Source organism: Lucilia sericata, unplaced genomic scaffold (genome assembly GCF_015586225.1).
Source record: "Lucilia sericata isolate MDLA Ls3-8-SP2 unplaced genomic scaffold, ASM1558622v1 Contig000046F_arrow, whole genome shotgun sequence".
Lineage (NCBI taxonomy): Eukaryota > Metazoa > Arthropoda > Insecta > Diptera > Calliphoridae > Lucilia > Lucilia sericata.
Genome location: NW_023994084.1, coordinates 515,134 through 538,435, shown reverse-complemented (window position 1 = coordinate 538,435; position 23,302 = coordinate 515,134). Strand labels below are relative to the sequence as shown.

At 30.3% G+C, this 23,302-nt stretch overlaps 1 protein-coding gene across 5 annotated transcripts in view; it reads left to right on the top strand.

The window, feature by feature from the left end:
* LOC119615197 (nephrin) overlaps positions 1-23,302 on the top strand; it is a 306,013-nt gene that overhangs the window by 243,025 nt on the left and 39,686 nt on the right. For 4 of the 5 annotated variants that reach the window (XM_037971292.1, XM_037971284.1, XM_037971276.1 and 1 more), the window contains one exon: positions 5,229-5,340. The exons of the other annotated variant lie outside the window; for it this stretch is intronic. In XM_037971292.1, coding sequence (XP_037827220.1) covers positions 5,229-5,340 — 112 coding nt within the window. The remainder of the gene's footprint in view (positions 1-5,228; positions 5,341-23,302) is intronic. 5 annotated transcript variants of the gene reach the window in all.

The window sequence follows — 23,302 nt, the reverse complement described above, 5'->3', positions numbered from 1 at the left end:
TAATTAACCATAACTTGTTGTACCACCTTCCCAAATCTTCCGCTATAATATTTTACTTGGCAGCGTATACATAATATTCACAGCTTTTCTTAAGAAACTCATAACTCATACGCTACGACTGCCCATTAAAATTAGACGAAGAATTTGTCACTCTAGTTAATTTTAAATGAAAACGTTTAGCGGTTGTAATAAGGAGCTAAAGGTAATCTTTGATATCATGTACGCTAAAGGAAATATTGGAGGTCCAAAGTCACACAACAGTCGAACAAATGTTTAACCCAAAACCCATAGTGTCCCATGAATTAAGCAGAGCTGAATCCAAATCTGTTTCATTTAGTTTTCGTTATATCCTGTCGTAAAGATTTTGATCATATTTGAGGCGCTCTTTACACACTTTATTTTGAAGTATATTGATCATTTTTGATGAAAAATGGAAAAGAAGGATATCACAGGATATTATCCTTTTTAGCATACGGTGCCATCAAATTCTAAAAAATAACTTAGTTTTCTTTGTAAACAACCATTTACAGTAGCTGTGAATGTAAAAATACGCTCTAAATCCAGAAAAATGTAAAACAAATATTGAGACACCGGTATCCCGTATACGTGAAAAGAGTTAACCTGAAAGGAAAATCCTTATTTAATTAAAAAAATCTGGGGATTCGGATTCAAACTCTATTCTGAGACTCTAAAACATCCCGAAGAAAGCTTTACTTATAAAATATTATGTCAAATTCAATCTTTTGACTTTAAAATAAAGGTTTAACCTGAACGATAAAACCTGATATGATTAAGAAATTCTAAAGTTAGATTAATATTCAGATTCTGGTCTCTGAGTTTGGATTTCAACAGAGTTTAAAAACTCAGTTTTTCTAACAAGTTTTCATGAAAGATAGAAAAATATGATATCCAAGTTATTTGCATTTAAATTCGACAAAAGCCTGGCAATGACAAAGAAAATGTTGCAGATAAAAATCATAAATTCGAAAGTTCTAAAATTCTCTAACCAAATTTCCTTATTAACATCTAATCTATTTAAACCAATTTCATTAATAACAATCCAATTTGATTTTGACATTTGATTTTTCTTTAAAAAATACACAGCACTTAAACATAATTCAGCTTGACAGATTGATAATTTTCCAATTTGTTTAATAAGATTTTATGAAAAATTTTATGATCCCTTCAGAAATATTAATTAAGATTTCAAATGGTTCTAAGCAAAGCTAAGCATATAAAAAAGGACATTTTTGTTGCTATCTATTTGCTTTGTTTTGTTGTGAGCTAATTATGTTCAAATATTCATTCATGCTTTAACAACTTCATATTTCAATATTTGAATTAAAAAGGAGGAAAATAAAAATATATATTTTTTTCTGTGTCTTTGTTTGTTTATTTATGTCAATTATAGATATTGACAGTTCAGCTTAGTTGTCTGCTATAATATAGTATAAAAAATATTTGCATAAAAATACAGAATAGCTAAAGAATAAATTAATGTTAATTGGAGTACATATTTTATATTTTCAAAACATTTTCTTGTTTAGAAAAAACTAAAGATTAACGCCCTTATTCACAAACAACATTTTTATTTTATAAAAGATTTATAAAACAAAATTTCCATACAAAATCTAATTTATAAACCGTTTAAAAATAAAAATTTTGTTTGTGAATGAGGGGGTAAGGGTGTTATTCACAACAATTTATCACTGGTTTATAAGACAATTTTTCATAAAAAATTTGTTCAATAAACCTTTGATAAATAGTTATGAATAAGGCAATAAGGGTCTTATTCATAAACTTTTATCAAAGGTTTAAAAATCAAAATTTCATACAAAATTTGTTCTATAAACCTTTGATAAATAATAAGGCAGTGTGAATAATAAGATATTTTTAACATCTATGATTTATTGAATTTATAAAAAATAATTTTTAAAACTAATCACTAGAAATAATTAAAATTTTAAAATATTTAAATTTTCGATCTCAGTATCTTAAGATCTAAAATGTGTTGTAATTTAAACAATTATTTTGTGGAAATGAGTAAATTTTAATATTTTTCTCATTGACGACTTCAATCTTTTAAACTATGACATAAATATTTACAAATCACCATATTTGTATAAAATCTGAACAGAATGCAACAAAAAAAATATATTTATTTTTTCCTTTTTTTGACCAATTTCCTTAAAACTTTTTGACAAGTATATTAGAATACTAGAAATAAAAAAAACTTTTTAAATGAACTGAAAAAAAAAACACAAAATGTTGCCTGCCATTGCTGTAAACATTATGATATAGTTGACGACTCATGCCTAATCCAACATTCCCCCAACACCCCATCTCCCTCTTCTACAAAAAGAAAGGCTGAAAATTAAAATGAAATGAAAAATTAACTACCATAATAAAAGAAGGAAGCATTCCAATGAAAATGATTTTTGAAAAAAAAAATAACAAATGAGAATAAGTAGGAAATTATTGGCTGACATAGCCGACCATACGATACACTACATCATGTTACTAATGGTTATAAGTCAATTATTGACATTTAAGTTATTTTAAAAAGGACAGTTTGTATGGGACAAATTTGAATCTATTTTAATAGACCTCCTTGGATCGAAAAACACTTATGAAACAAATTTCATCCAAATATGTTAAAAATCGTGACCTGTACCTTGAGTGTAAGCTTTACATGAATAGGCAGCCAGACAGACGGAAGGATATGGCTTAATCGGTACAGAGAGTGATTCCAAGTCTATCGGTATACTGTAAGTTAAGTAGGATCAATATTTTTTTTAATATACTTCTCACTATGGTGGTGAAAGTGTAATTTCGGAGGGCTAAAAAATCGACCGATTTCAACCAGATTCCCTAGTGCAATGCGTATAAGGTAGGTAGGTTACGTGGGTGCTCGCTATTAAGCGAGTTCACTCGGAGGCCTCGTGGCCCATTGTGATACCCTAATATTGAGACAATGGATTCCCTCCCTAATTTCGTTGAGTACATGGTCCGTTTGGTCTCCGTGTAAGCCAGCCGGCGCTATTAATAAAACCGATCATATATATTAGTGACGCATCTCTGAGACAGTCTAGATCATGAAAAAGAGCTCTACCAAGATAAAGTAGTCTGTGCTCTTGAAAGACTGGGCAGTCACATAGAAGGTGTTGTACCGACTCCACTTCTTCTTAGTCCAAGCAACTCCTATAGTAACTATAATTTGGGTAGCCCTTACGTTCCGATATATGTCCAATCATACAGTGCCCAGTAATTATACCAGTTAGAAGCCTAATCGAGACAAGAGAGTCCTAGTCCTATCTGTAGTCAGAGTGGGCCAGAGCAGTCTCGATATTCTATAAGTGGTGATATTTGACCACCTGAGTTCCGTCTCACTCAAAGCCCATTCATCTATCAATTTTTATAGGGTCGCCAGGGGAGTGTGAATATCATTTTGTGCAAGGGTTAAGTTTAGGGACGATTCTTTGGTTGCACATTCATCAGATATTTCATTTCCACGGATGTCCTCATGTCATGGAATCCATATCAACCCAACATGATGTTGTGTCAGTTGTGCCAATGATTGAATACAATTGAGAAGACATTTCGACTTAATAACATTGGAATTAAGAGCCTTGATTGATGCAAGGCTATCGAAGTATATATGTATAGTCGAATTTTCGAGATTTAGTTCCCGGATTCTTCTCATGGCTGTATAGGTGGCATATATTTCTGCCTGACGGACCGTGCAGGTGTCAGGTAGTCGAAGAGACAGTAGAAGATTTAGTTTTTCGGAAAAGATTCCCGATCCCGTGCCCCTTTCTGTCTTTGAGCCATCAGTATAGATTGAGATCACGTCGTCTCTTGGGACAGTGTTCGCGGCCCAATCATCCCTTGTCGGTATTGTGGTCTTGAATGACCTATTAAAATTCAGTGTAGATAGAATGTAGTCTGTTTCCTGCCCTATGATTGGCCCGCCTATTTTTTGTAGGATGGTGCCTTGACCAATGCGGTCGTGCTTCAATCCGTTCGACTGTTTAAGTCGTAGAGTATATAGCAGAAATGCATTTAATGTATATATCAAGGGGAGTTATGTTTAGCATCGTCTCCAGACAAGCCAGTGATTGAAAGACATGTCTTGGTATCCACCGCTCTCCACCAAACAAGAGCTCCGTACGTCAGAATAGGTCTTATAACCGCGGTGTACATCCAGTGCACAATGTATGGTTTAAGACCCCATCTTTTCCCAAAGGTTTTCTTACATATATAGAAGGCAAATAATGCCTTCTTCATTCGACTCTCAGCATTACGTTTCCACGTGAGCTTAGAGTCTAAAATTGCGCCAAGATATTTGGCTTCGCTTTAGGTATTTAGAAGAGTACCATCCAAACACGGAGGTCTGAAGTTGTACTTCCTGGTGAAAAGAACCAGGAATGTAAGTAATGGTCGAAAAGAAGAATGAAGGATCACAAAATTAAAAGTGACCCTAAGTCAATAGGTATACTTAAATTTGGATGTAGGACTACAATTTCCTTAGCACAAATGTCCTATACCCTCTCCACCAGATTAATGTAGAGTCATTTAACACACACATATACAAAAACGAACAAGCTTTAAAAAAAACACCGAAATAACAAATAAAATACAAAGAAAGCACAAGAAAAAAATAAACGCTAGAGTTCAGTGAAATGAAATGTCTAGAAATACCACCAAACTGGCTTAACAAATGTTTATAATTAATCATTGACCAAGTTCCATAAAATCTACAACATACCCACATAGCATTTATACTACTGCGCGTGGTAACAAACAAAAAAAATTTAATACCAACTGAAGGATTTAGTGCTGCCTGCTAACCAAGAGTGTAATTAAGATATTAGATGTTAGTAAATATTAGTTAAAGAATTTGCCAAGTCCTTCTTTAGTTTAGTACTTATTAAAATCCCCACCAAAAAAAAAAAAAAACTTACTAAAGATACTGATAACAAACTTTTCTATTTACTTTAATATTTATAAGACTCCATAGAAGAAACTAATTTAACGAGATTTCAAAGAAGTTGAAACTTTTTCTGAAATCTTTACTACTCAGTTTTATATTTTCTTCCTACTTCTTTTCTTTTTTTTTGCATTATCATTATTATTATTTTTATTATTGTGAATACCAAAAGCTAATATTTGAAAATAATATTTTGTCTTTTGCTTTGGCCTTCTTTCCTTTTTTTCCCCCCATACAGGATGAAGCTCGTAAAAAGGCAGCCTCAACATATCTGGTAGACAATACAGATTTACCACCACCCCGTTACCAACAAGATGGCACAATGCCAACACTCTATCCAAATAATATGGGTAAGTAAAGCTTAAAAATAAAAAAAAATCACATAAACATACATTTTTAGACACTCACACACACATGTATAGATTTGTGTAACATGAATTCTAACTATTGTACAACGGGTAACTAACTCTTTACCTTGTTTTTCATCTTTAGGTATTAAGAGGAAAATTTCAATAGTTTACTAAATCCTTCTACATACAAACACATATGCAGGCAAACATAAATATGTATGCTAATACACATGTGCGTGAAAAACTAGGTGTTTAGGCTTTAATTTTTATTTTAAAGTAAAAATAACTGTTAAAAATGCCCTCTTGGGCATTAAATACATATAATCAAACTGTTAAAAACTTTGCTGTAAGTAGTTTTAAAGCAAACAAAATACTAAGCAACATAGAGCAATAATAATCCTTTGAAGTCCTTTGTAAATTTATTAAAAATATGAAATCAAATTTGCAGTTCACACCTATCTTGCTATTCACATGTGTATTCATACAAAGATTCCAATAAAGTATTATTGTATATGTATGTGTGAATACATTGCCAACTATCTAGCCAACTATGTTTATAACTGTGTACTTATTGTTAGTGTATTTGTTGTACGTTCTTATTCTTTTTTTTCATATTATTATTGAAGCAAACACATTGCAAACTTTCATTCATTCATTTATTCATTGTCTGAATGCATATTTGTGGTGTAATTTTGAGGCCATTTTTGGGTCTCCAACTCGAAGAATTATTGCCATAGTTTATTGTCCTAAATTTACAATCTAACAACTCGTATATACTAACGCTCACATAAATACACACATACTCATACACTCTCATACTGGGACAACTACATCTCTATTGTTTGGCATTTTCATATTTCTCTGCTCTTTTTCAATAAATGAACCGTTCGGCCAACTTATCATACCGATAACAATTCTTCTTTTTGTAGTTATTTTTTTTTCTTTTTTGCTTCTTTTTCGATACAAAAGTGTTCAATAAACATTCTTCTTTTTGGGCTGCAAGTACAAAATACAATACAAGACAAACAATAATCAACTGACCAATTCATTAAAATTTCTTAATGTTTTTTTTTTTTTCACTTGTACTCTATCGGTTTTGCCTTAAAATATGTATGTATATTGTCAGTGTATATGACTTGTGATTTTCCATTAAAAATACACCTGAACAAATTATTAAAGATGATATGTTTGACATTTTGTATTGAAACAATGTAATAGTGGAAATATTAATAAAAGAATAAGAATGCCTGGAGCATCTTTATACAATACATAAGTACAAAAAATTATGAATGAATGTCTGAATGATTCTTGAAACTTTTACATTTGAAAGGATTTATAGGCAACTCCCATATGTATTTTTAAGAAAATGGGCGTAAAAGCAATAGTGGGTGTGGTTCCGCTCATAAGAATTACATAATATCTGAAAAACTGTTATATCTAATAGAGTTCCCTAGTAACTTTAATATCATTGTGAATGTTTAGGATAACAATAGACAGATCACCAATAGTGGGCGTGGCACTATTATATATAAAATTAAAATGTTTAAACATGGGGTACTATAGAGTACAAGTAATATTTGTTTGATAGTTTTTGTTGAAAGAATATAATAGTGGAAATATTAACAAAAGACTAAATATAAAATTAATGAACGTATGTATGTCTGACTGATTCTTGAAAATTTCACATTTGGAAATAGGCGAAAAATCAATAGTGGGTGTGGCACTACTCACAAGAAGTAAATATTTGTCTGGAAAACTATAACAACTAGATTTTTGAAGTGACTTTATATAACTGTGAATGTTTAGGATCAAAACGGGCAGGTTATCAATAGTGGGAGTGGCATCTCTTATATAAAGTAAAAACTAAATTTTGAAAATCTGGTTCATTATAGTGTACAAGTAACATATCTATTAACACAAATATTTAGGGCAGAAATGGGTGGACTATAAAAAGTGGGCGTGGTACTTTACAGAAATGCAAATACCTGGGAAATTATAAAGATATAAATATTAAATTTAATACTTTGTTGTTCACATACATATGTACGTATATTAATATTTCTAAGTGTTAGACAAACTAGCTCTCTTCCACGATATATAAGGGTACCTTCAGAAGGTTAGTTGGTTTATTGTTTCAGGTCCTCCCTTTAAAGTAGCCAACTTACAATGTTTACTAGTATATGTTTCTGTAGTTATACCAATTTATTCATCATTAATCATTTACGTTAATTAACTTTAAGGTTTCATTCACTTTATTAAATTTTCCATCATCAAAAGGACTTTATATTTTACAGCCTGTGTAGTCTGTTCTATATGTTTGAATTTTCATCTTTACAATTGTGTGATTTTCTTTTGATTGCATTTGCAGTGAAATACAATTTCTCAATTGAGCAAAAAGGCACGAAGAAGAGCACTTTTTTCCTCTTGATTTCACTTTGAATGCAATTCTTCAATACGATTGAATGTTTAATTGTATTCATTGCGTTTTTTACTTTAAATTAAACAAAAATCTTAATGTTTTCGTTTTTCTCTTTTTTGTTGTTGTTGTTTTTTTCTCGTTATTATTTCATTAAATTATATTTGATTATTTTACATTTCCTTTAAAGTGGTTGAAGTGTAACTATACAGACATGCATACATATCGCTTTATACATTAAATTGAGTGAGTAAAAGGGCATGTGAAAGGAGTGAGTGAGTAAATTTTTAACATACCAACATTTTTGATTATTTTCCATTTGTGATTGTAATTCAATCGTAGTATCTTTCCCTGTTAATTGTAATTGAACAATGTCGTTACCCGGTCGCTTTCATTAGACCTTTTTTCGCATTTCCTTTCACTGGTGTGCAGTTTTTCCGACTTTATGTACGTTAGTGTATATAAAGTTACTAATTTTCCTTTTAAGTATTCTCAAGACGTTGACAATATAATACTAATGATTAGAATTTCTGACAAAATAAGAAAAACGAAAGGAAACTTGGTCAAGTTAATCACGTGTGGTAAAAAGTTTTCACTGTGTTTTTTTTTTCTTCTATTTGTTTCTGGATTCCAAGGAAACTTTTTATTTGTTTGACTGGTATTATTTGAGATTAGACACGAGTACTTCATTTAGCAAGTACCAGAGAATAAAATAAAAATTAATCATTTTGTATTAACAAAAGCAGAGTGTAGAAAAAGTTTTCATTATTTATCTATGCAAAGGAAATAAAGGATTTCAACTAAAAGTATGCTAAACAAAATAAACAAATATTCGGAAAATTTAAGATTTTAAATCATTAAGCTTTTATTTGGTTTATGAAGAAAGGAAGTTCCCAGAAACTATGTATATTTTTTTTAGGGAATTAGGCTTTAGTCTTTAACTTAAGCTTTAAAGGGTCCACTGAGGACCGATCATGTCTGTAAGTGGGATGGACAGGAAAGGTGATACCATGCAGATGGCAAAATTACAAAGTATGTGTGTAAAACATTATTTTTGTGCATTACAAAATCATTACAATAACCCTGCCTTATCAAGTGTTCACCACTTTATAAACAAACAACATTTTTACATTAAGTATTGTCAAAATTAAATTACTTTAAAACGTTATGGGAAACATACAAAATTATACACTTGAGTATAATTTTATATATTATTATATTTTTAAGGTAAATATAATATTATAAATACACATGCAAATAACTCGTCTATAAAAACATACTTTTGGCAGTGTATGTATATGTTAAACATAGATAAGAATATACGTTTAAAACAACTACCAATTATAGAGAAATGTTATATAAAAAAAAGGTCCTTAAAACCATTTTATTTTTACTGCAGATCCTTTTACAATAGAATGTAAAAACGTAATTACAGCTTAACAGAATGTATTAGCTAAACAATTTGGGAATTGTACTTAGGATTTTCATCTTTTCAACCAGCTTTGCTAGATTGCATATTTAAGGAAAGAAACATTCATGAATTTTCATGTTTAAGACATGCATTTTTAGTTGTATAATATGATTACATACATTGTTGCACAAATACATAGATATGTATAGGTGTTTTCTAACAAATGTATAAGCACTCAGAGAAAAATAAATGTTTAAACAAAGTTACTTTAATCATTCTAAAAAGAATACAAAATATTGAACTATGTTATGCTCACTGTAATCATATATTTAGTTGCCTCAACCATTTTATGTTAAATATATAATTCAAATAGCTTAAGCATTTCAAATTCGAAATAATAGGAGTGGTTGTGACAAACATATGATTTCTAACTGCAATCATATGTCAAATGGAGATTTTAACATAATATAGTAGTGTTAACTAGAGGTAAGACTGCAGTGATCATAATATTGTTATTTTTTGTAATTAACTTGGTGATAAATAGAAGACTAGGAAATTAATGTTTGGCAGACAGTTTTCACAGATTCAAGGCCTCCGACTCCCAATACTTACTAGTTTCTGTTTTTAGTACGATGTCATTACGGTGGAGGCCTTCTTTACACTCTGCTACATGCAGAGATTCTAGAAGGCCCATAGCAGAATCTCTTAATGAAATTTATAAAAACGGACGTTTAAGTCTGTCGTATTTGATTTCCTATTAGTTTTTGATTTTGATCTGTCCTACTCACAGAATGCCTTTGGATTTTGCACGACTGGAAGGAATATGTTCTTTAAGTGTACTTTTATACATATACAAATGATGATATGTATGTAAAAGTTTTAATTTTCACATACATATGTATATACGTCTATGTATACATGTTGATGAAAGCTTTCTAAATTTAATATCGTATATATGTTTAAGAAGTATTCTTCACAGAATATAGCTGCCTGGCGATGAAGAAAACAAAAGCAATAATGACGATGACAGCAACAACCAAAAGACTATTACAAGAAAAAACAATTCGGGCGCGCTATATGAACTATGAGAATAATATGTGTATCCTACAGACTGTGTTTCTAGACATTAAAAAAGAATGTATTTTCTCATACATGATGTGACAGCATAAACAAACGAGCAACGGGAAAAGCTGTCACTATGGTGTATTGCAATTTGTTTCATATTATTCGCACATCAACGGAAACCCCTTTAAAGTAATTTTTGTTTTTTGTTACCGTTCTTCAATTTTTATACTTGTAGAGTTAATGTTGTGTTGCACTCATACATGTTCATGTACACTAACTGTATAAAAGTATAGATTCACTTATGAATACTGTAACATAAATACCCTGCAATTCGGGGTGAATGTACCAAAACTAGTTATTTTAATAGGTTCGTAATTAAGAAGGAAGTCAATTCATTCTTTACAAGACAATTTACTCTTTATAGTATTAATACTTAAAAGAGGAAAAAACAACCATGGACTTCCGCTAACACTGCTGAGCATACAAACACAACACTTTTACATAAATGTAATACATATTGGAATCTTGTCTTGTGATACACGTATTCGTATCATATGTGATGAAAACTAACAAGATGTAAGAAAATTGCAAGAAAAAGAAAAGGAACAAAAATTTGTTCTATTAAAAATACGCTTGTATGCACTTCAGTTTCATTGTTGCTTAAATTTTATTATATTAGTATGTGTATAAATGTATGTATCTATGAGTCATTGTCTATGTAGGTTACAATAGTATTTTACAATTTAACTAGAAATCTTGTAAATGAACAGGAGGCTCAATATGTTGTGTATATTGCACGAGACTGCAACATGAGGAAATACATTTTCCATTATTTTAACGGGAACAACAAAAAAAAACGGAGATTATTAAGAAAAATTGTATTTGTCGGTTTATGACATCTAACTAGCCAAGAATATAGGAGGCAACATATGAATATATAATGTTTATTATTTTGACATGGAGTACTACACCATTTCCTGTTGTATTTCTCATTATACATATTTCGAAAATTTCTAAATAAATTTTAGAAAATTCTAATTAAATTTTGAAAAATTTAAATTTTCTTTACAGAAATTTTCTTTCATATTTCAAAACTTTAAATTAGTTTTTCGATTATATTTTAAACAGAAATTTTTTGAAAAACAATAATACATTTTTCAATTAGATTTTAAATTTCTGAATTCAATGGAAAATGCTATCAGAAAGATCTAAAATACAATTGGAAATGATGCAGTTGTAAAATTATTTTTTTACAATATTTTTCTTCAATAATAATAAAAGTTTTATTACTCTACGCCATAATAGGCTTATAATTTTGAATTGTTTATTAAATTTTAATAACTTTACTTCAAATAAAAACTTGTTTAGTAAAAGAAATTGTTCCAGTATCTTAAATAATTAAAGTGAAATAAAATTTCAAAATATCGTTTTAAAAAACTAGAACATTTTATCTATGTATGATTAGAGAAAAAATACACAGAGGGAAAAAGTAATATAAACGCCTGGTACCAAATTGACACCAAACTGTTTATAATTTTTCAATACCATCCGTTGTCGACGTATATACATACGTACGACAACACTATGTAATGTTGACAACATTGCAACAATTCGTTGTCGAAATCTAAATTTTATACACATCCGTTGTCTAAATGTTAACAAACCTGGTAAGCTCACTATTGACAGACAATCCATTGCCAATAGTGAGCTTACCACGTTTGTTAACATTTAGACAATGGATGTGTATACAATTAAGATTTCGACAACGAATTGTTGCAATGTTGACAACGTTGCGTTGCCAACATTACATAGTGTTGTCGTACGTATGTATATACTTTGACAACGGATGTTATTGAAAAATTATAAACTCTTTGACAATGAATCCGTTGCTTACCACGTTTGTTAACATTTGGAAAACGGATGTGTATAAAATTTAGATTTCGACAACGAATTGTTGCAATGTTGACAACGTTGCGTTGCCAACATTACATAGTGTTGTCGTACGTATGTATATACTTTGACAACGGATGGTATTAAAAAATTATAATATTATAAACTCTTTTGTGTTAATTTGGTACCAGGGGTGTATATTTCCTTTTCCCTCTGTGTACAACATTTATACATTGTATTACATCATTGATACATGTAGCAATTTTTATTATTCTTTTTTTTTTAATAATAATAAAAACAAAGTCCATTTTCTATACTTTTCTTTGTAAAATTCTTTCTTTCTTTTTGATACATAATATTATGGCTGTTTTGGGCATTTCTTAACAATGTCACTTAGAATCTATCAACGTAATTTTCTTTCAGTTGCTTTTGTTTTTTTATTTTTCAAAATTGTCTTTATAACATTTCTAGAGATAATTTTGTTTAACAAAATATTGTTGATTTCCCAGAAACATGCATCTAAACAGAGAGACAGACACACACGCACACGAAGTTATACACATGTGAGCAGAAAAACATGTGCTGATTATTTTTAACATTTCTAAATAAAACCCATAGTGTTCAGATATATATTTTTTCGATATTACAATTTCCTATTCATTAATATATGTAGTTCCCAAAACAAGCATTACTTGCCCGGTAAGTAGGAAAGTAGTAGCTTACATAGTGCTTCAAACAGTTTTACATAAAAGTATGAATCAATATCTTTTGAACAAAATTATTGATATCAACTAGGGTTTGAACATCAAACTTTTTGTTTGTTAAACAGATGCTCGAGAGAATCGGCTACAAATCCTATTCAACAAAATTAAATAATGTTAGTAATAACGCCCACTCATTACCAGGTAATGTATTAAAACATTACCTACTAATGCACACACCTATCTTTCTTTCGCAGATGTATATGTTTGCAGTTAGTAAATTTTTCTTAAAATACATGAGTTTGCGATCACATACTTGCACACACATACATACACTCTCATACATACATATATAAATACAAATACATTTTAAATACACAACGGGAGTTGTCATCTTGTCATCCATTACCCTAAGGATACTTTTTACATTAATGTTGTTGCGCAAAAAATAAATATGTAAAAAAAATTGTAAAAAGAAACAGAAATGATGACATCAAGATGTAGAAACATCTACAGCCACCAGTACAACATGTTCACTAGCTAACGAAAAAAGCTATACATATACATAAATATTTGTATGTATTTTGCTCATGTTCATTGAATGTTAAAAAATATATGTGTTTATTGGATCTGCCCTTCAAAAATCGTTTTGCCTTTGTATGGATCTAAAGCTTTTTTAAGGTGGAATTTAAAAAAATAAAAATTATCTGATTAGAGTCCGTTCTTGTCTCAGAACTTTTTAAATCAAATTTTTTTGAAGAGCAGGTCTAATGTATATTTTATGGAAAACTAGCTGCTGCAAGTAGTAACAAGAAAAAAAGCATTTGGTATACGCAGTAATAGAAACAGCTACAATTTTTCCTAACAAGAAATGCGGCCGGCGATAAGGGTTCTTCGATAATTTTAGAATGAAAAGTTGAGTCATATTTATCTGGTTAAAGCACATGCTTTTTCTAAGCTAATTCACAGCACAGGGAAAGCCTTTTTTAAATCTGACCATCCAACTAAACATACTAATAATCCGCCGTTTTCTCTATTTGCTCGGATAATAATAAAAACATAGATAAAGATTAGGGTCTCACTTTTGAGTTTGAGTTTTTCTCCACTGGGAAGCCATATTTTGACTTTATGAAAAGTTTTTATAGTTTACTCAAGCTAATTATGCGAGAGTGTTATACAGACTCTTTGGATTGCAGGAAGACACCTTATTTACATGATTCATGGAATATTTATACCCTACACCACTACAATGGGAAGGATATTATGCATTTGTGCTGATATTTGTAACGCACAACAACAACTTTTACATGGACACAAGGACGGTCGGACGGATGGACGGACTTCGTTAAATCGACTCATAATCACTTTCTGAGTCTAGTAGTACTAGTACTAATATTAGTACTATACCCACCTATATATACATATATATGAATCGATTTAACGAAGTCCGTCCGTCCATCCGTCCAACCGTCCTTGTGTCCATATAAACGTTGTCATCATAGTACAGGTTGCAATTTTCAAGATAATTTGATGAAATTTCCCATATAGGTTTCTTTTGTCACAAGGACGAAGCCTATCGGTCCATTATTTCAACTAGACCCCATACAACTGAAACCCCCCTCATAAACATGTCAAATATAATGGTATCTCGATAAAAGGACTCACAACTAAGTTGTATACAAGCCTTAATGACCTCGACGTATTTCGAAATGATGGGGCCTCATTTGACCCTAGCCTCCATACAAAGTCCCCCTCAGAAAGTGACTTAAATATCCAGAATTCACTTATTAAGACTAATATTGCGATGAAATTTTGTACAGACAAATATTATATAAATCTATCCAGCACATTTTATCGAGATCGGTCCATATTTTGCTCCTATTAACCCTCTTTCAGAAAATTTAAAAAAAATCGTTATTGGGCAATAAATTGCTTTATTATGAAAAATAAATCACATTTAGTATCCATTACTGGTGTAGGGTATCATATAGTCGACACCGACCGACTATACTTTCTTTCTTGTTTTAAAATCTCTTGGAAACCGATTTCCTAAGCTATAATAACCACTTTTAATTTGTTCTTCTTCTGTGTCTTTCTGAAGCCTGGAGATGGATCCGAGTTGATTACAAATATACAGACTAATAGGAAAAAAATTTGTTTTCAGCTATAAATCAATAGTTTTAGATAAATATCTAAACACAGATTTCACTTATACATTCTAATAGTAGGCTGAGTAAATCATATCAAACATCTCAGCTTTTAATGCATTGAAAAAAATTGTTCGCAAACCCTATACAACCAAACTTTTAGCCCCCCATAAACAGTAATAGCAAGTAAGGAATCAGAAAACTACAATATTTTCATAGAAAAACCTAAGGTGCTCGTTAACTGAAGAAAGCAGAACAAGGAATGAAGGACAAAACAATTTCCCCAAAAGGAAGAAATATATTTATGTATGTATTAAAGTAACAACACAAAACCTAGTCAAAATATCAAAAATTTCAAGTATCTTTAGAATTCTCATATCATTTCGAGAAATGTGAAACTTGAAGGCAACAACAACAACAGCCAAAAGAAAAGAGTTTATTCTAGTTGCATTTTCTTTTAGCAGCTTCTCTAGTCTTTCTTTTTCGAGAATTTTTTGTTTTCTTCGCTTGGTATTCGCTTCCATAAGGTATAGTATATGAATTTAATATTGTTGTACAATTGAACAATGTAGATTTCATATTTTTTTCCATTTTTTAAATGTGTCATATTTCTTCTCGTGATGAGTTTTTTTTTTCTTCGTCTACTCTAGTTATGCTGTAGTTTTGCTACTTTGCTTTTCCTCCAATTCTTGTAACAATTTCTTAGAAGCAACATTAATGTTGGCCATGTTAATATACTATAACATTACACCCAAAGCAAGTAAAATAGTAAAATATAAAAATGTTTTTTTTTGTTACTACTTTTCTTGCTGGGTTTTTTTGTTAAATAAAAATATGAAATATTTAAATCTCTTTAGGCTAGCTTTGTACTATTTACTTTATTTTGAGCTTAAAAAATTCTACTAACAACTTTTTTCATTCTTTGAGTGTTTAGCTGGAAGTAGTAACGAACAAACGCTGGTAGTTATTAGATGTATATGTATGTAGTAAATATGCAATATATTGCAAAATATGTATTTCTTCTTGTATAAATGTTGCACGAAATCTTGTAATGTTTATAGTTAACTACTTCTGGAAAATGGGATTTTATTGTAATGCACTCTTAAATTCTGCCATTATTGTAGTTTTTTTTCTAACAGTTCATTTAGTTTCCTTTACGTTCTTTTTTTTTCTTCTCTTCACTTTTCTGTTTTTATTCTAAGTAGCCATAAAAAATATGTGGTATTTATATGTATGTATATAGGTTTTTATGTGAAACGTGGCAAAGTGTAAATGTAGATATGCATTTTTATAGAAATAATGAAAAAAAAACGGCTAATAAAGTTAAAAGTATAACTTATTCTTAATGTTTTAAAGCAAGAGTTTTTATAGAAAATGTTAATTTAAATTTAAACTATATTTTTTAATCCTTTTTCTGGAGGTAATTCCTAAGAATTTTCCAATCAGTGTTAGTCAGGAATGTTATTTCCGGAATAACATTACTTCCAAGATACTTGTATCTAACTTCGACGAATGCTTGACAGTGGCAAAGAAAGTGCTCGAGAGTTTCGCTGTCCTCTCCACATGCTCCGCATTCGCCTGAATCCGCACGGTCAATTTTGTATAAATGTGCTCGTAATCCTGTGTGTCCACTTAGAATACGTACCATCATACTAACTTCAGACTTCTTCATTTTGAGGAAATTTCTCGTCTTCTTCTCATCAGGGTGAACCCCCTGTGTGGTTCTACTCACCGTTTCATTATACCAAGAGGCCTTATGGGAATCTCTCCCCCATATTTTTAATTCAGCTTTTGTTGCGTCGAATGGTTTTGCGTTCGTCGGGTTAACTACCTCGAGCTCCCTTCCCTTTAAAGCTATTACATTCGCCCTTTCGTTACCGACTACTCCCGAGTGTCCTGGTACCCATATGATTTAGACCTTACCTCTGGGAGAGTATTCAGTTAAAGCTTTCTTACAATCCAATACGGTCTTAGATTTAATTCTATCACCTGATATCTCCCTAAATGCCTTCTGGCTGTCGGTGAACATATTAAGGGCCGTTATTCTAAACCAATTTACAAATTCCGTTATTGCTCGGACTTCTGCCTGGAAGCTTGTGTTATGATTTGGTAAACGGTGGTATATTTTTGTTTCTGGGTCTTCAATTTAGAACCCCAGACCCACTTTATCCCCCAATTTTGAGCCATCCGTATAACACAGGATTCCTACTGGTATTTGCTCTGTTCCGCTTGACCAAGGCATTCTATCTGGGATCAGCGCTTCAAAGTTTCCAACATATTCTATGCCTGGTATGCGATCAGGCACGTCCGATGATTGTGTATAACCTTCCAATGTGTCCAGTATACATTGATGACGTGTCCTATAACCGCCTTTGACCAGTTTGGCTGTAAGCGCCGCCTCATATCTTAAATATGTTTCAATGGGTGGAATATCTAGCAACGTTTCCAGAGCTTTCGTTGAAGTAATAGATATGGCACCACTTATACACAAGCAGCATGTACGCTGAACTCCCTGTAGTAGTTTGATATTACATTTTTTGTCCAAAGCAGTCCACCAGATTATTGAAGCATAAGCTAGAATTGGTCTAATTACAATTTTATAAAGCCAATTTGTCATAGTAGGACTAAGGGCCCATTTCATGCCTATAGTTCTCCTACATATCGCCCAGCACTGATGTGCCTTGTTGATCCTATCCTCTATGTGCTGTCTTCATTTTAATTTCCGGTCGAGAATTACACCTAAGTACTTAACTTTGTCTGTCACCGGTATCTTCTTGCCCAGGAAGCAAGGTTCAGTATACGTAGAAATTTTTGTCTTTCTTGTACTAACTTAATATATAGATTTTCTGTTACCCCCTTATTCATAAATGCTTAATAATGTTGCTTATGAAAGAATTTTGTATGGAAAAAATGCGTAATAAACTTAAAATAAACGTATAATATCTTTAAGAATACAGGGGTTAGTGCCTTATTTATATATATTTATTAAAGGTTTATAGAACAAATTTTATATGCAATTTGTTACGAATATTACAACCTTGTTCATAACAATTTATCAAAGGTTTATAGAATACATCTTGTATGAAATTTGGCTTATAAACCTTTAAGAAATTGTTATGAATAGAGTCCATATTGCTTATTCATAATAAGTTTTCAAAAGTTTCCACAACAAATTTTGTGTGAAAAACTGTTTTATAAACCTTTAACAAATTGTTATGAATAAGGCTCTTACTCTTTAATATTTTATGAAACATTTTTAAATTATTATATAATACAGGAATTTAATATAAATATTATATAAGGAAAATTAAGGACAATTTTAACTTTTATGTTTTTGTTTTACACTCTAGAGACACTTTCTTATTTACTATCAATTTAACTACAAACTGGGAAAGTATTCTTCATTAAACTTTTGTACATTTTATATAATTGTATCTATGCCACATCATCATACATATTTAAGTAATATCCCAGTAAAAACTTTCATTACCATGTAAGGGGTTAAATTGCTGAAATTTATTTACACAATAGCATTTTAAGTCATTATTTTAATACGGTGATGTCATTGGAGTCAAGTACTTACCTCAAGCGATTACATGTAATTAGGAAAAGTAGTTGTTGTAAATCGCATCAAAAAAACGTATATAGCTACTATATCTTCACTGGAAAGATGACTAATGTATTAGAAAGCATTTATATGACACATTACTAATAAGACCTTATTAGATTACTTCTATGTAATCCAGACGATATATAGTAGTCACTGAAAAGTGTTTTATTAGGTAAGTAATTACAATTGAAAGCCACTACCTAGTTTTGCTGGGTATAAAAAGTAAATTTATGTAAGTAATTGTAGCACTTGGATTTTCAACATGTATATATAAATTTAATAAAATATTTAAATATTTAATTGTATACAAAGGGGGGAAATTTTGTTTGTATATATTTTAATAAGAATTTCTAAAATTTTATTTAATTTCTTACTTATTCTCTCTCTCTCTCTATCCCAAGTCAGTTTAATAATTATAACCTTTATTAATTATTTATTACTGCAGATTAAATCACAATTTTCCAAAAAGCATATTTATATTATTTTCAATATTAAAAGACTCTAGCAGGAAATGAGAAATAAAAGTCATTAAATTTTTGTGAAACTTATTTATTTCTATTTTATTTATTTTATTTTATATAATTACTTTACTATTACTACTACAACAATCAGAAATTATTAGCAATTGTTTTAATATTTAACATTAACACGAAAACTAAATCAGTTTATGAGTGTTGATACTTTTGCATCACCACATACGAAGTGAAACTTGCAAGTATTTGGCACAGCTACAACAAAGGCATGGTTTCCATGCAGTTCTAACAATTCCATTTCAAGTCATTCATGTCGGGATCGTTTACAATTATTTACTTGTAATGTGTAATTGTGCAATAAACAAATACAATTACTTGTACATGTAATTTTATCAACTGTAATTACTCTTTAAAGTAATTAAATTATCACTAATTACAATAACATGGAATTGTAATGGAAAATAGCTTCATTACAAATACATAGTTAAAAAAAGTAATTAACACAAATAGATGTAATGTTTAACTACAAAGTTACTTTGTAATCAATTACAAGTAATTTTAATTAGAGATACTTTTGTTACAATTGCAAATAATTGTAATTGATAAAATCACAATAACATCAAAAATAATGTAATTTGATCCCATTAAAACTGAATTTATTATCAGTATTAACTTATCTTAAGTATTTTTAGTAGAAATTCCTTGTTATACTTTTGGTAATTGATGATATGGTTTGAACATGTTTAAATCCTCACAGAAAATGCTCCTGCTCCCTATAGTTTTAACTTTTCCACATTGGAATACTATTCTAAAGTTAATAAATTGAAGCAAAAATTCATATAATTTAATATTAATCGAAGTTATAAAAAAAACAACACAAAATACACAGAGGATTGTTTATTAAACAGTCTTAAGACATGCAATTGATATCCTTGTGTTATACTTGTATGCTTGTGTTAGTTGTTAGGAAAATAAACTTAAAAATATCTAAACAAAAATGTATATACATACACATTTACTTAGTTTACATACTTTTTTTACTTACTTACATACGAGTATCAGCTACCACACTAATATGCCTCCTTTAACAGGAATGACTATAAAAAGTGTATTAGATATGTCTTTAAAAAAAATAAATAAGTTAAAAGGGCTTCAAAATAACTATAAAATTCCCATATATATCATATATAGGGCTGCCTACCGAAATTTACTTTACTATTACGACACATGCTTTCGTATATAGCTTTGAGTTACTTAGCCACATTTCTCACAACTTTTAGTTTTAAGGACCTGTCTAATATGTGGTGCATACATATTTATGTATTCAAGATTACTCCTAAGTATGCGTATACGTATTATATAAATATTTGTAGTATTTTGTTGTGTATACGTAGTGGTGGTATATTGTCTTCATGTCTTACATAAAAGCTTAAAACTTTACGCAAATAAATCACAAACATATCGTTTGTCTTAGTATGTTAAGTTTTTTTTTTCTTTCATCATATTGTTTTTTTTTATTTTTTAATACCAAAGTAGATATAAGATGGAAATTTGTATAATATTTAAACATAAACATATACAAAGTATTTGGTATCCTTCTTTATGTGACTGTATCTGTATCAGTGCATGTGTTTGTTTGTGTGTGTGAGTAAAACCTGTCTGTTTTTCCATTTTAACTAAAACCAAAAGTTCTTAACGTTTTCCTTTGTGTGTAAGTAGTGAAACAAATTAAGTTGGTGAAAAGTATAATAGGGGGGGAAGGTTTGGGTTGTGTGAGTCTTTGTTCTACTGCTACTATTTGTTTTCTATTCATGTAGTTGTTATTTTTTCTCTTTATTTTGTTATTGTTGTTGTTGTTACAGTAACATGTGAGTAGTATGTAGATTTAATGCTTCGCATATTTAGATGTTTCTATTACAAATAACGAGTTGATTGGTAGTAAAGTGTTGGCAGGTATAAAAATGTAATTTTGTTACAATATACCACCCAAACTATACATACATGTATGTGTCTACACCCAGCAGTTCGGTCGGACAGTCCCGAACTCCCTAGTTAACCTACCACATAGGGTTACACCTTGCCACCGACTGTCCAGGTGACTAGCTATTTTAACATGTGCTTGTCCAACAAGGAGGTCAATCGTCACCCCATAGGTTATAAAGAGACAGACAAGTGCCCATCTCGCTTACAAAGGGTACATCCGTGACGAAAGATGAATTAGAGCCAACCAGGTGGTTAGACATTAGTGGAAATCACTGTCTTTTTCGGATGCATTGACTCTTTGTCGAACTGCAGGGCACTTGGTATATACATATGTATATGTTACTTTTCTTTATACATATGCAAACAAATGAATGAAAATGCTATGGATATGGTAACTGGTGAAGATGAAAACAACAGCAACAATAACTAGAAGAAATTTAATTTGTTTGTAACATCAATTTGTCGCTGTCTTCTGTCTTCTATGTTGCTGTTATTTGCTGTGGTTTACAAGCACCTGCTGTTTCCATTTTCCCCTCAATATTTGTTGTTGCTGTTGTTTTTTTTTACTTCTTCTACATTCCCTTTTGCATTCCGACACCTTGGTGTATGTTGCGTTTGTGGTGAAACATATTCTATTCCATTCTATTTAGAAATTTACAAATTTATACCTTTATCTGTTATGGCTGTTGCTTAAACACTGGCAATACCTGGCTGCATGTTACTTTTGGTTTCGTTGGTTGGTTGGCTTTACAACCATCTTATGGGTTTCTTTACTTACACAGAAAAAAAACAAATATTAACATTTTCAGATTGTGTCCCTTTTTCCCCGAAAGTCGTTTTATAAGTTTTAAGTACTTAAAATAGTAAGGGTTATTCCTAAAAGAAGTAACATATATGTGATAAAAAAGCTAAAATTCAGTTTTTTTTAGCTTCAATCCTCTTTAAACTTTTAACTCTGTACTGATGACTTTATTTTTTCAGTGTAGTAAGTATAATATTGCTTTGAAACCCTGCTAGTATGTTGAAGTTTATTACAAACCGCGAATTTCTATCTATGAAGGTGTTTCTTCATGTTTAATTATTTAACATGATGATTGAATGCTTTCGCTGAAAATTATAAATCAACAACACATTTGTATACATCTGAGAAATAAACATATAAATACATTTCACAAACTTGTTGTTCTTACTTAATTTATAAATATTTAAGACTATTTAAATTAAATTTTTTAAAAATAAAATAAAATTTACCAAAATGTTCTTTAAATTCTCAAGAATAACTAGTTTCAATGAAATTAAATCTAAGGCTATATTTTTCACACTAAAATAAGACATTAAAAGGCCATAAAAGAAATTTCATTGCAATATTATTAACAGCCAGATAATTGAAGTAAATTGAAAAAAAGGACCAACCAAAAGCAGTCAATAAAATACAGACGCACAACTGACACTAATCAAAATTGCAGTTTTTCCTCTTAAAATTCAATATGGACAATCACAAAACAAAAACCGGAAAATAAATCGAAAATATCGGTAAACAAACTATACATAGAAATGACACGAATGTTGGAGAGTGGCTGAAGCAGTTTTGTGCAGTTAAAGACTCGGAAGCAGTAAAAAAGACGACAACCGAAAAAAAAAATTGGCCATCAATGCCTGAAGTGGCAAAAGAATAGAGAAAAACAAGAAAATAACAAAAACTAAAATACGAGTTCAATATACAATAACACAACTATAAATGGTAGCTGTAAGTATGTTTGTGTGAAAATTAAATAAAGCTATTCGGCAGTTCGAGGGACTGTTTCAGATTTGGAAGCCCACACATTACACCGCCCAACACTTAAAATTAGACACTAACCGGATTATATACGTCTGAAACTATACATTTAATGGAGAAAATCTGCATTTTTTGTTTTTCATTTCTTGATTCTGTTTCCTTTTTAAAGGACTTCAAAAAGTACATTTTTCAAAAAAATATTTCAAAATACTTCTACTGATCGAACAATGTCAAATTTGATGTCAAGTGAACAAGAAGAGTTGGGAAATATTTTGCATAAATTTTATTTTATACTCTCAGGATAAAAAGATGTAAAAAATATTTTTCAAATATTTTTTGAAAAATTAATAGATATTAAAGGATACAAATTTTAAAATACATTTCTGACATCTTTTTACCCTGACATTATAAAATACTAATAATACAAAAAAATCCCCAACTCTTCTTGTTCGATTGACATCAAACTTGACTTTTAACTATTAACTTTTT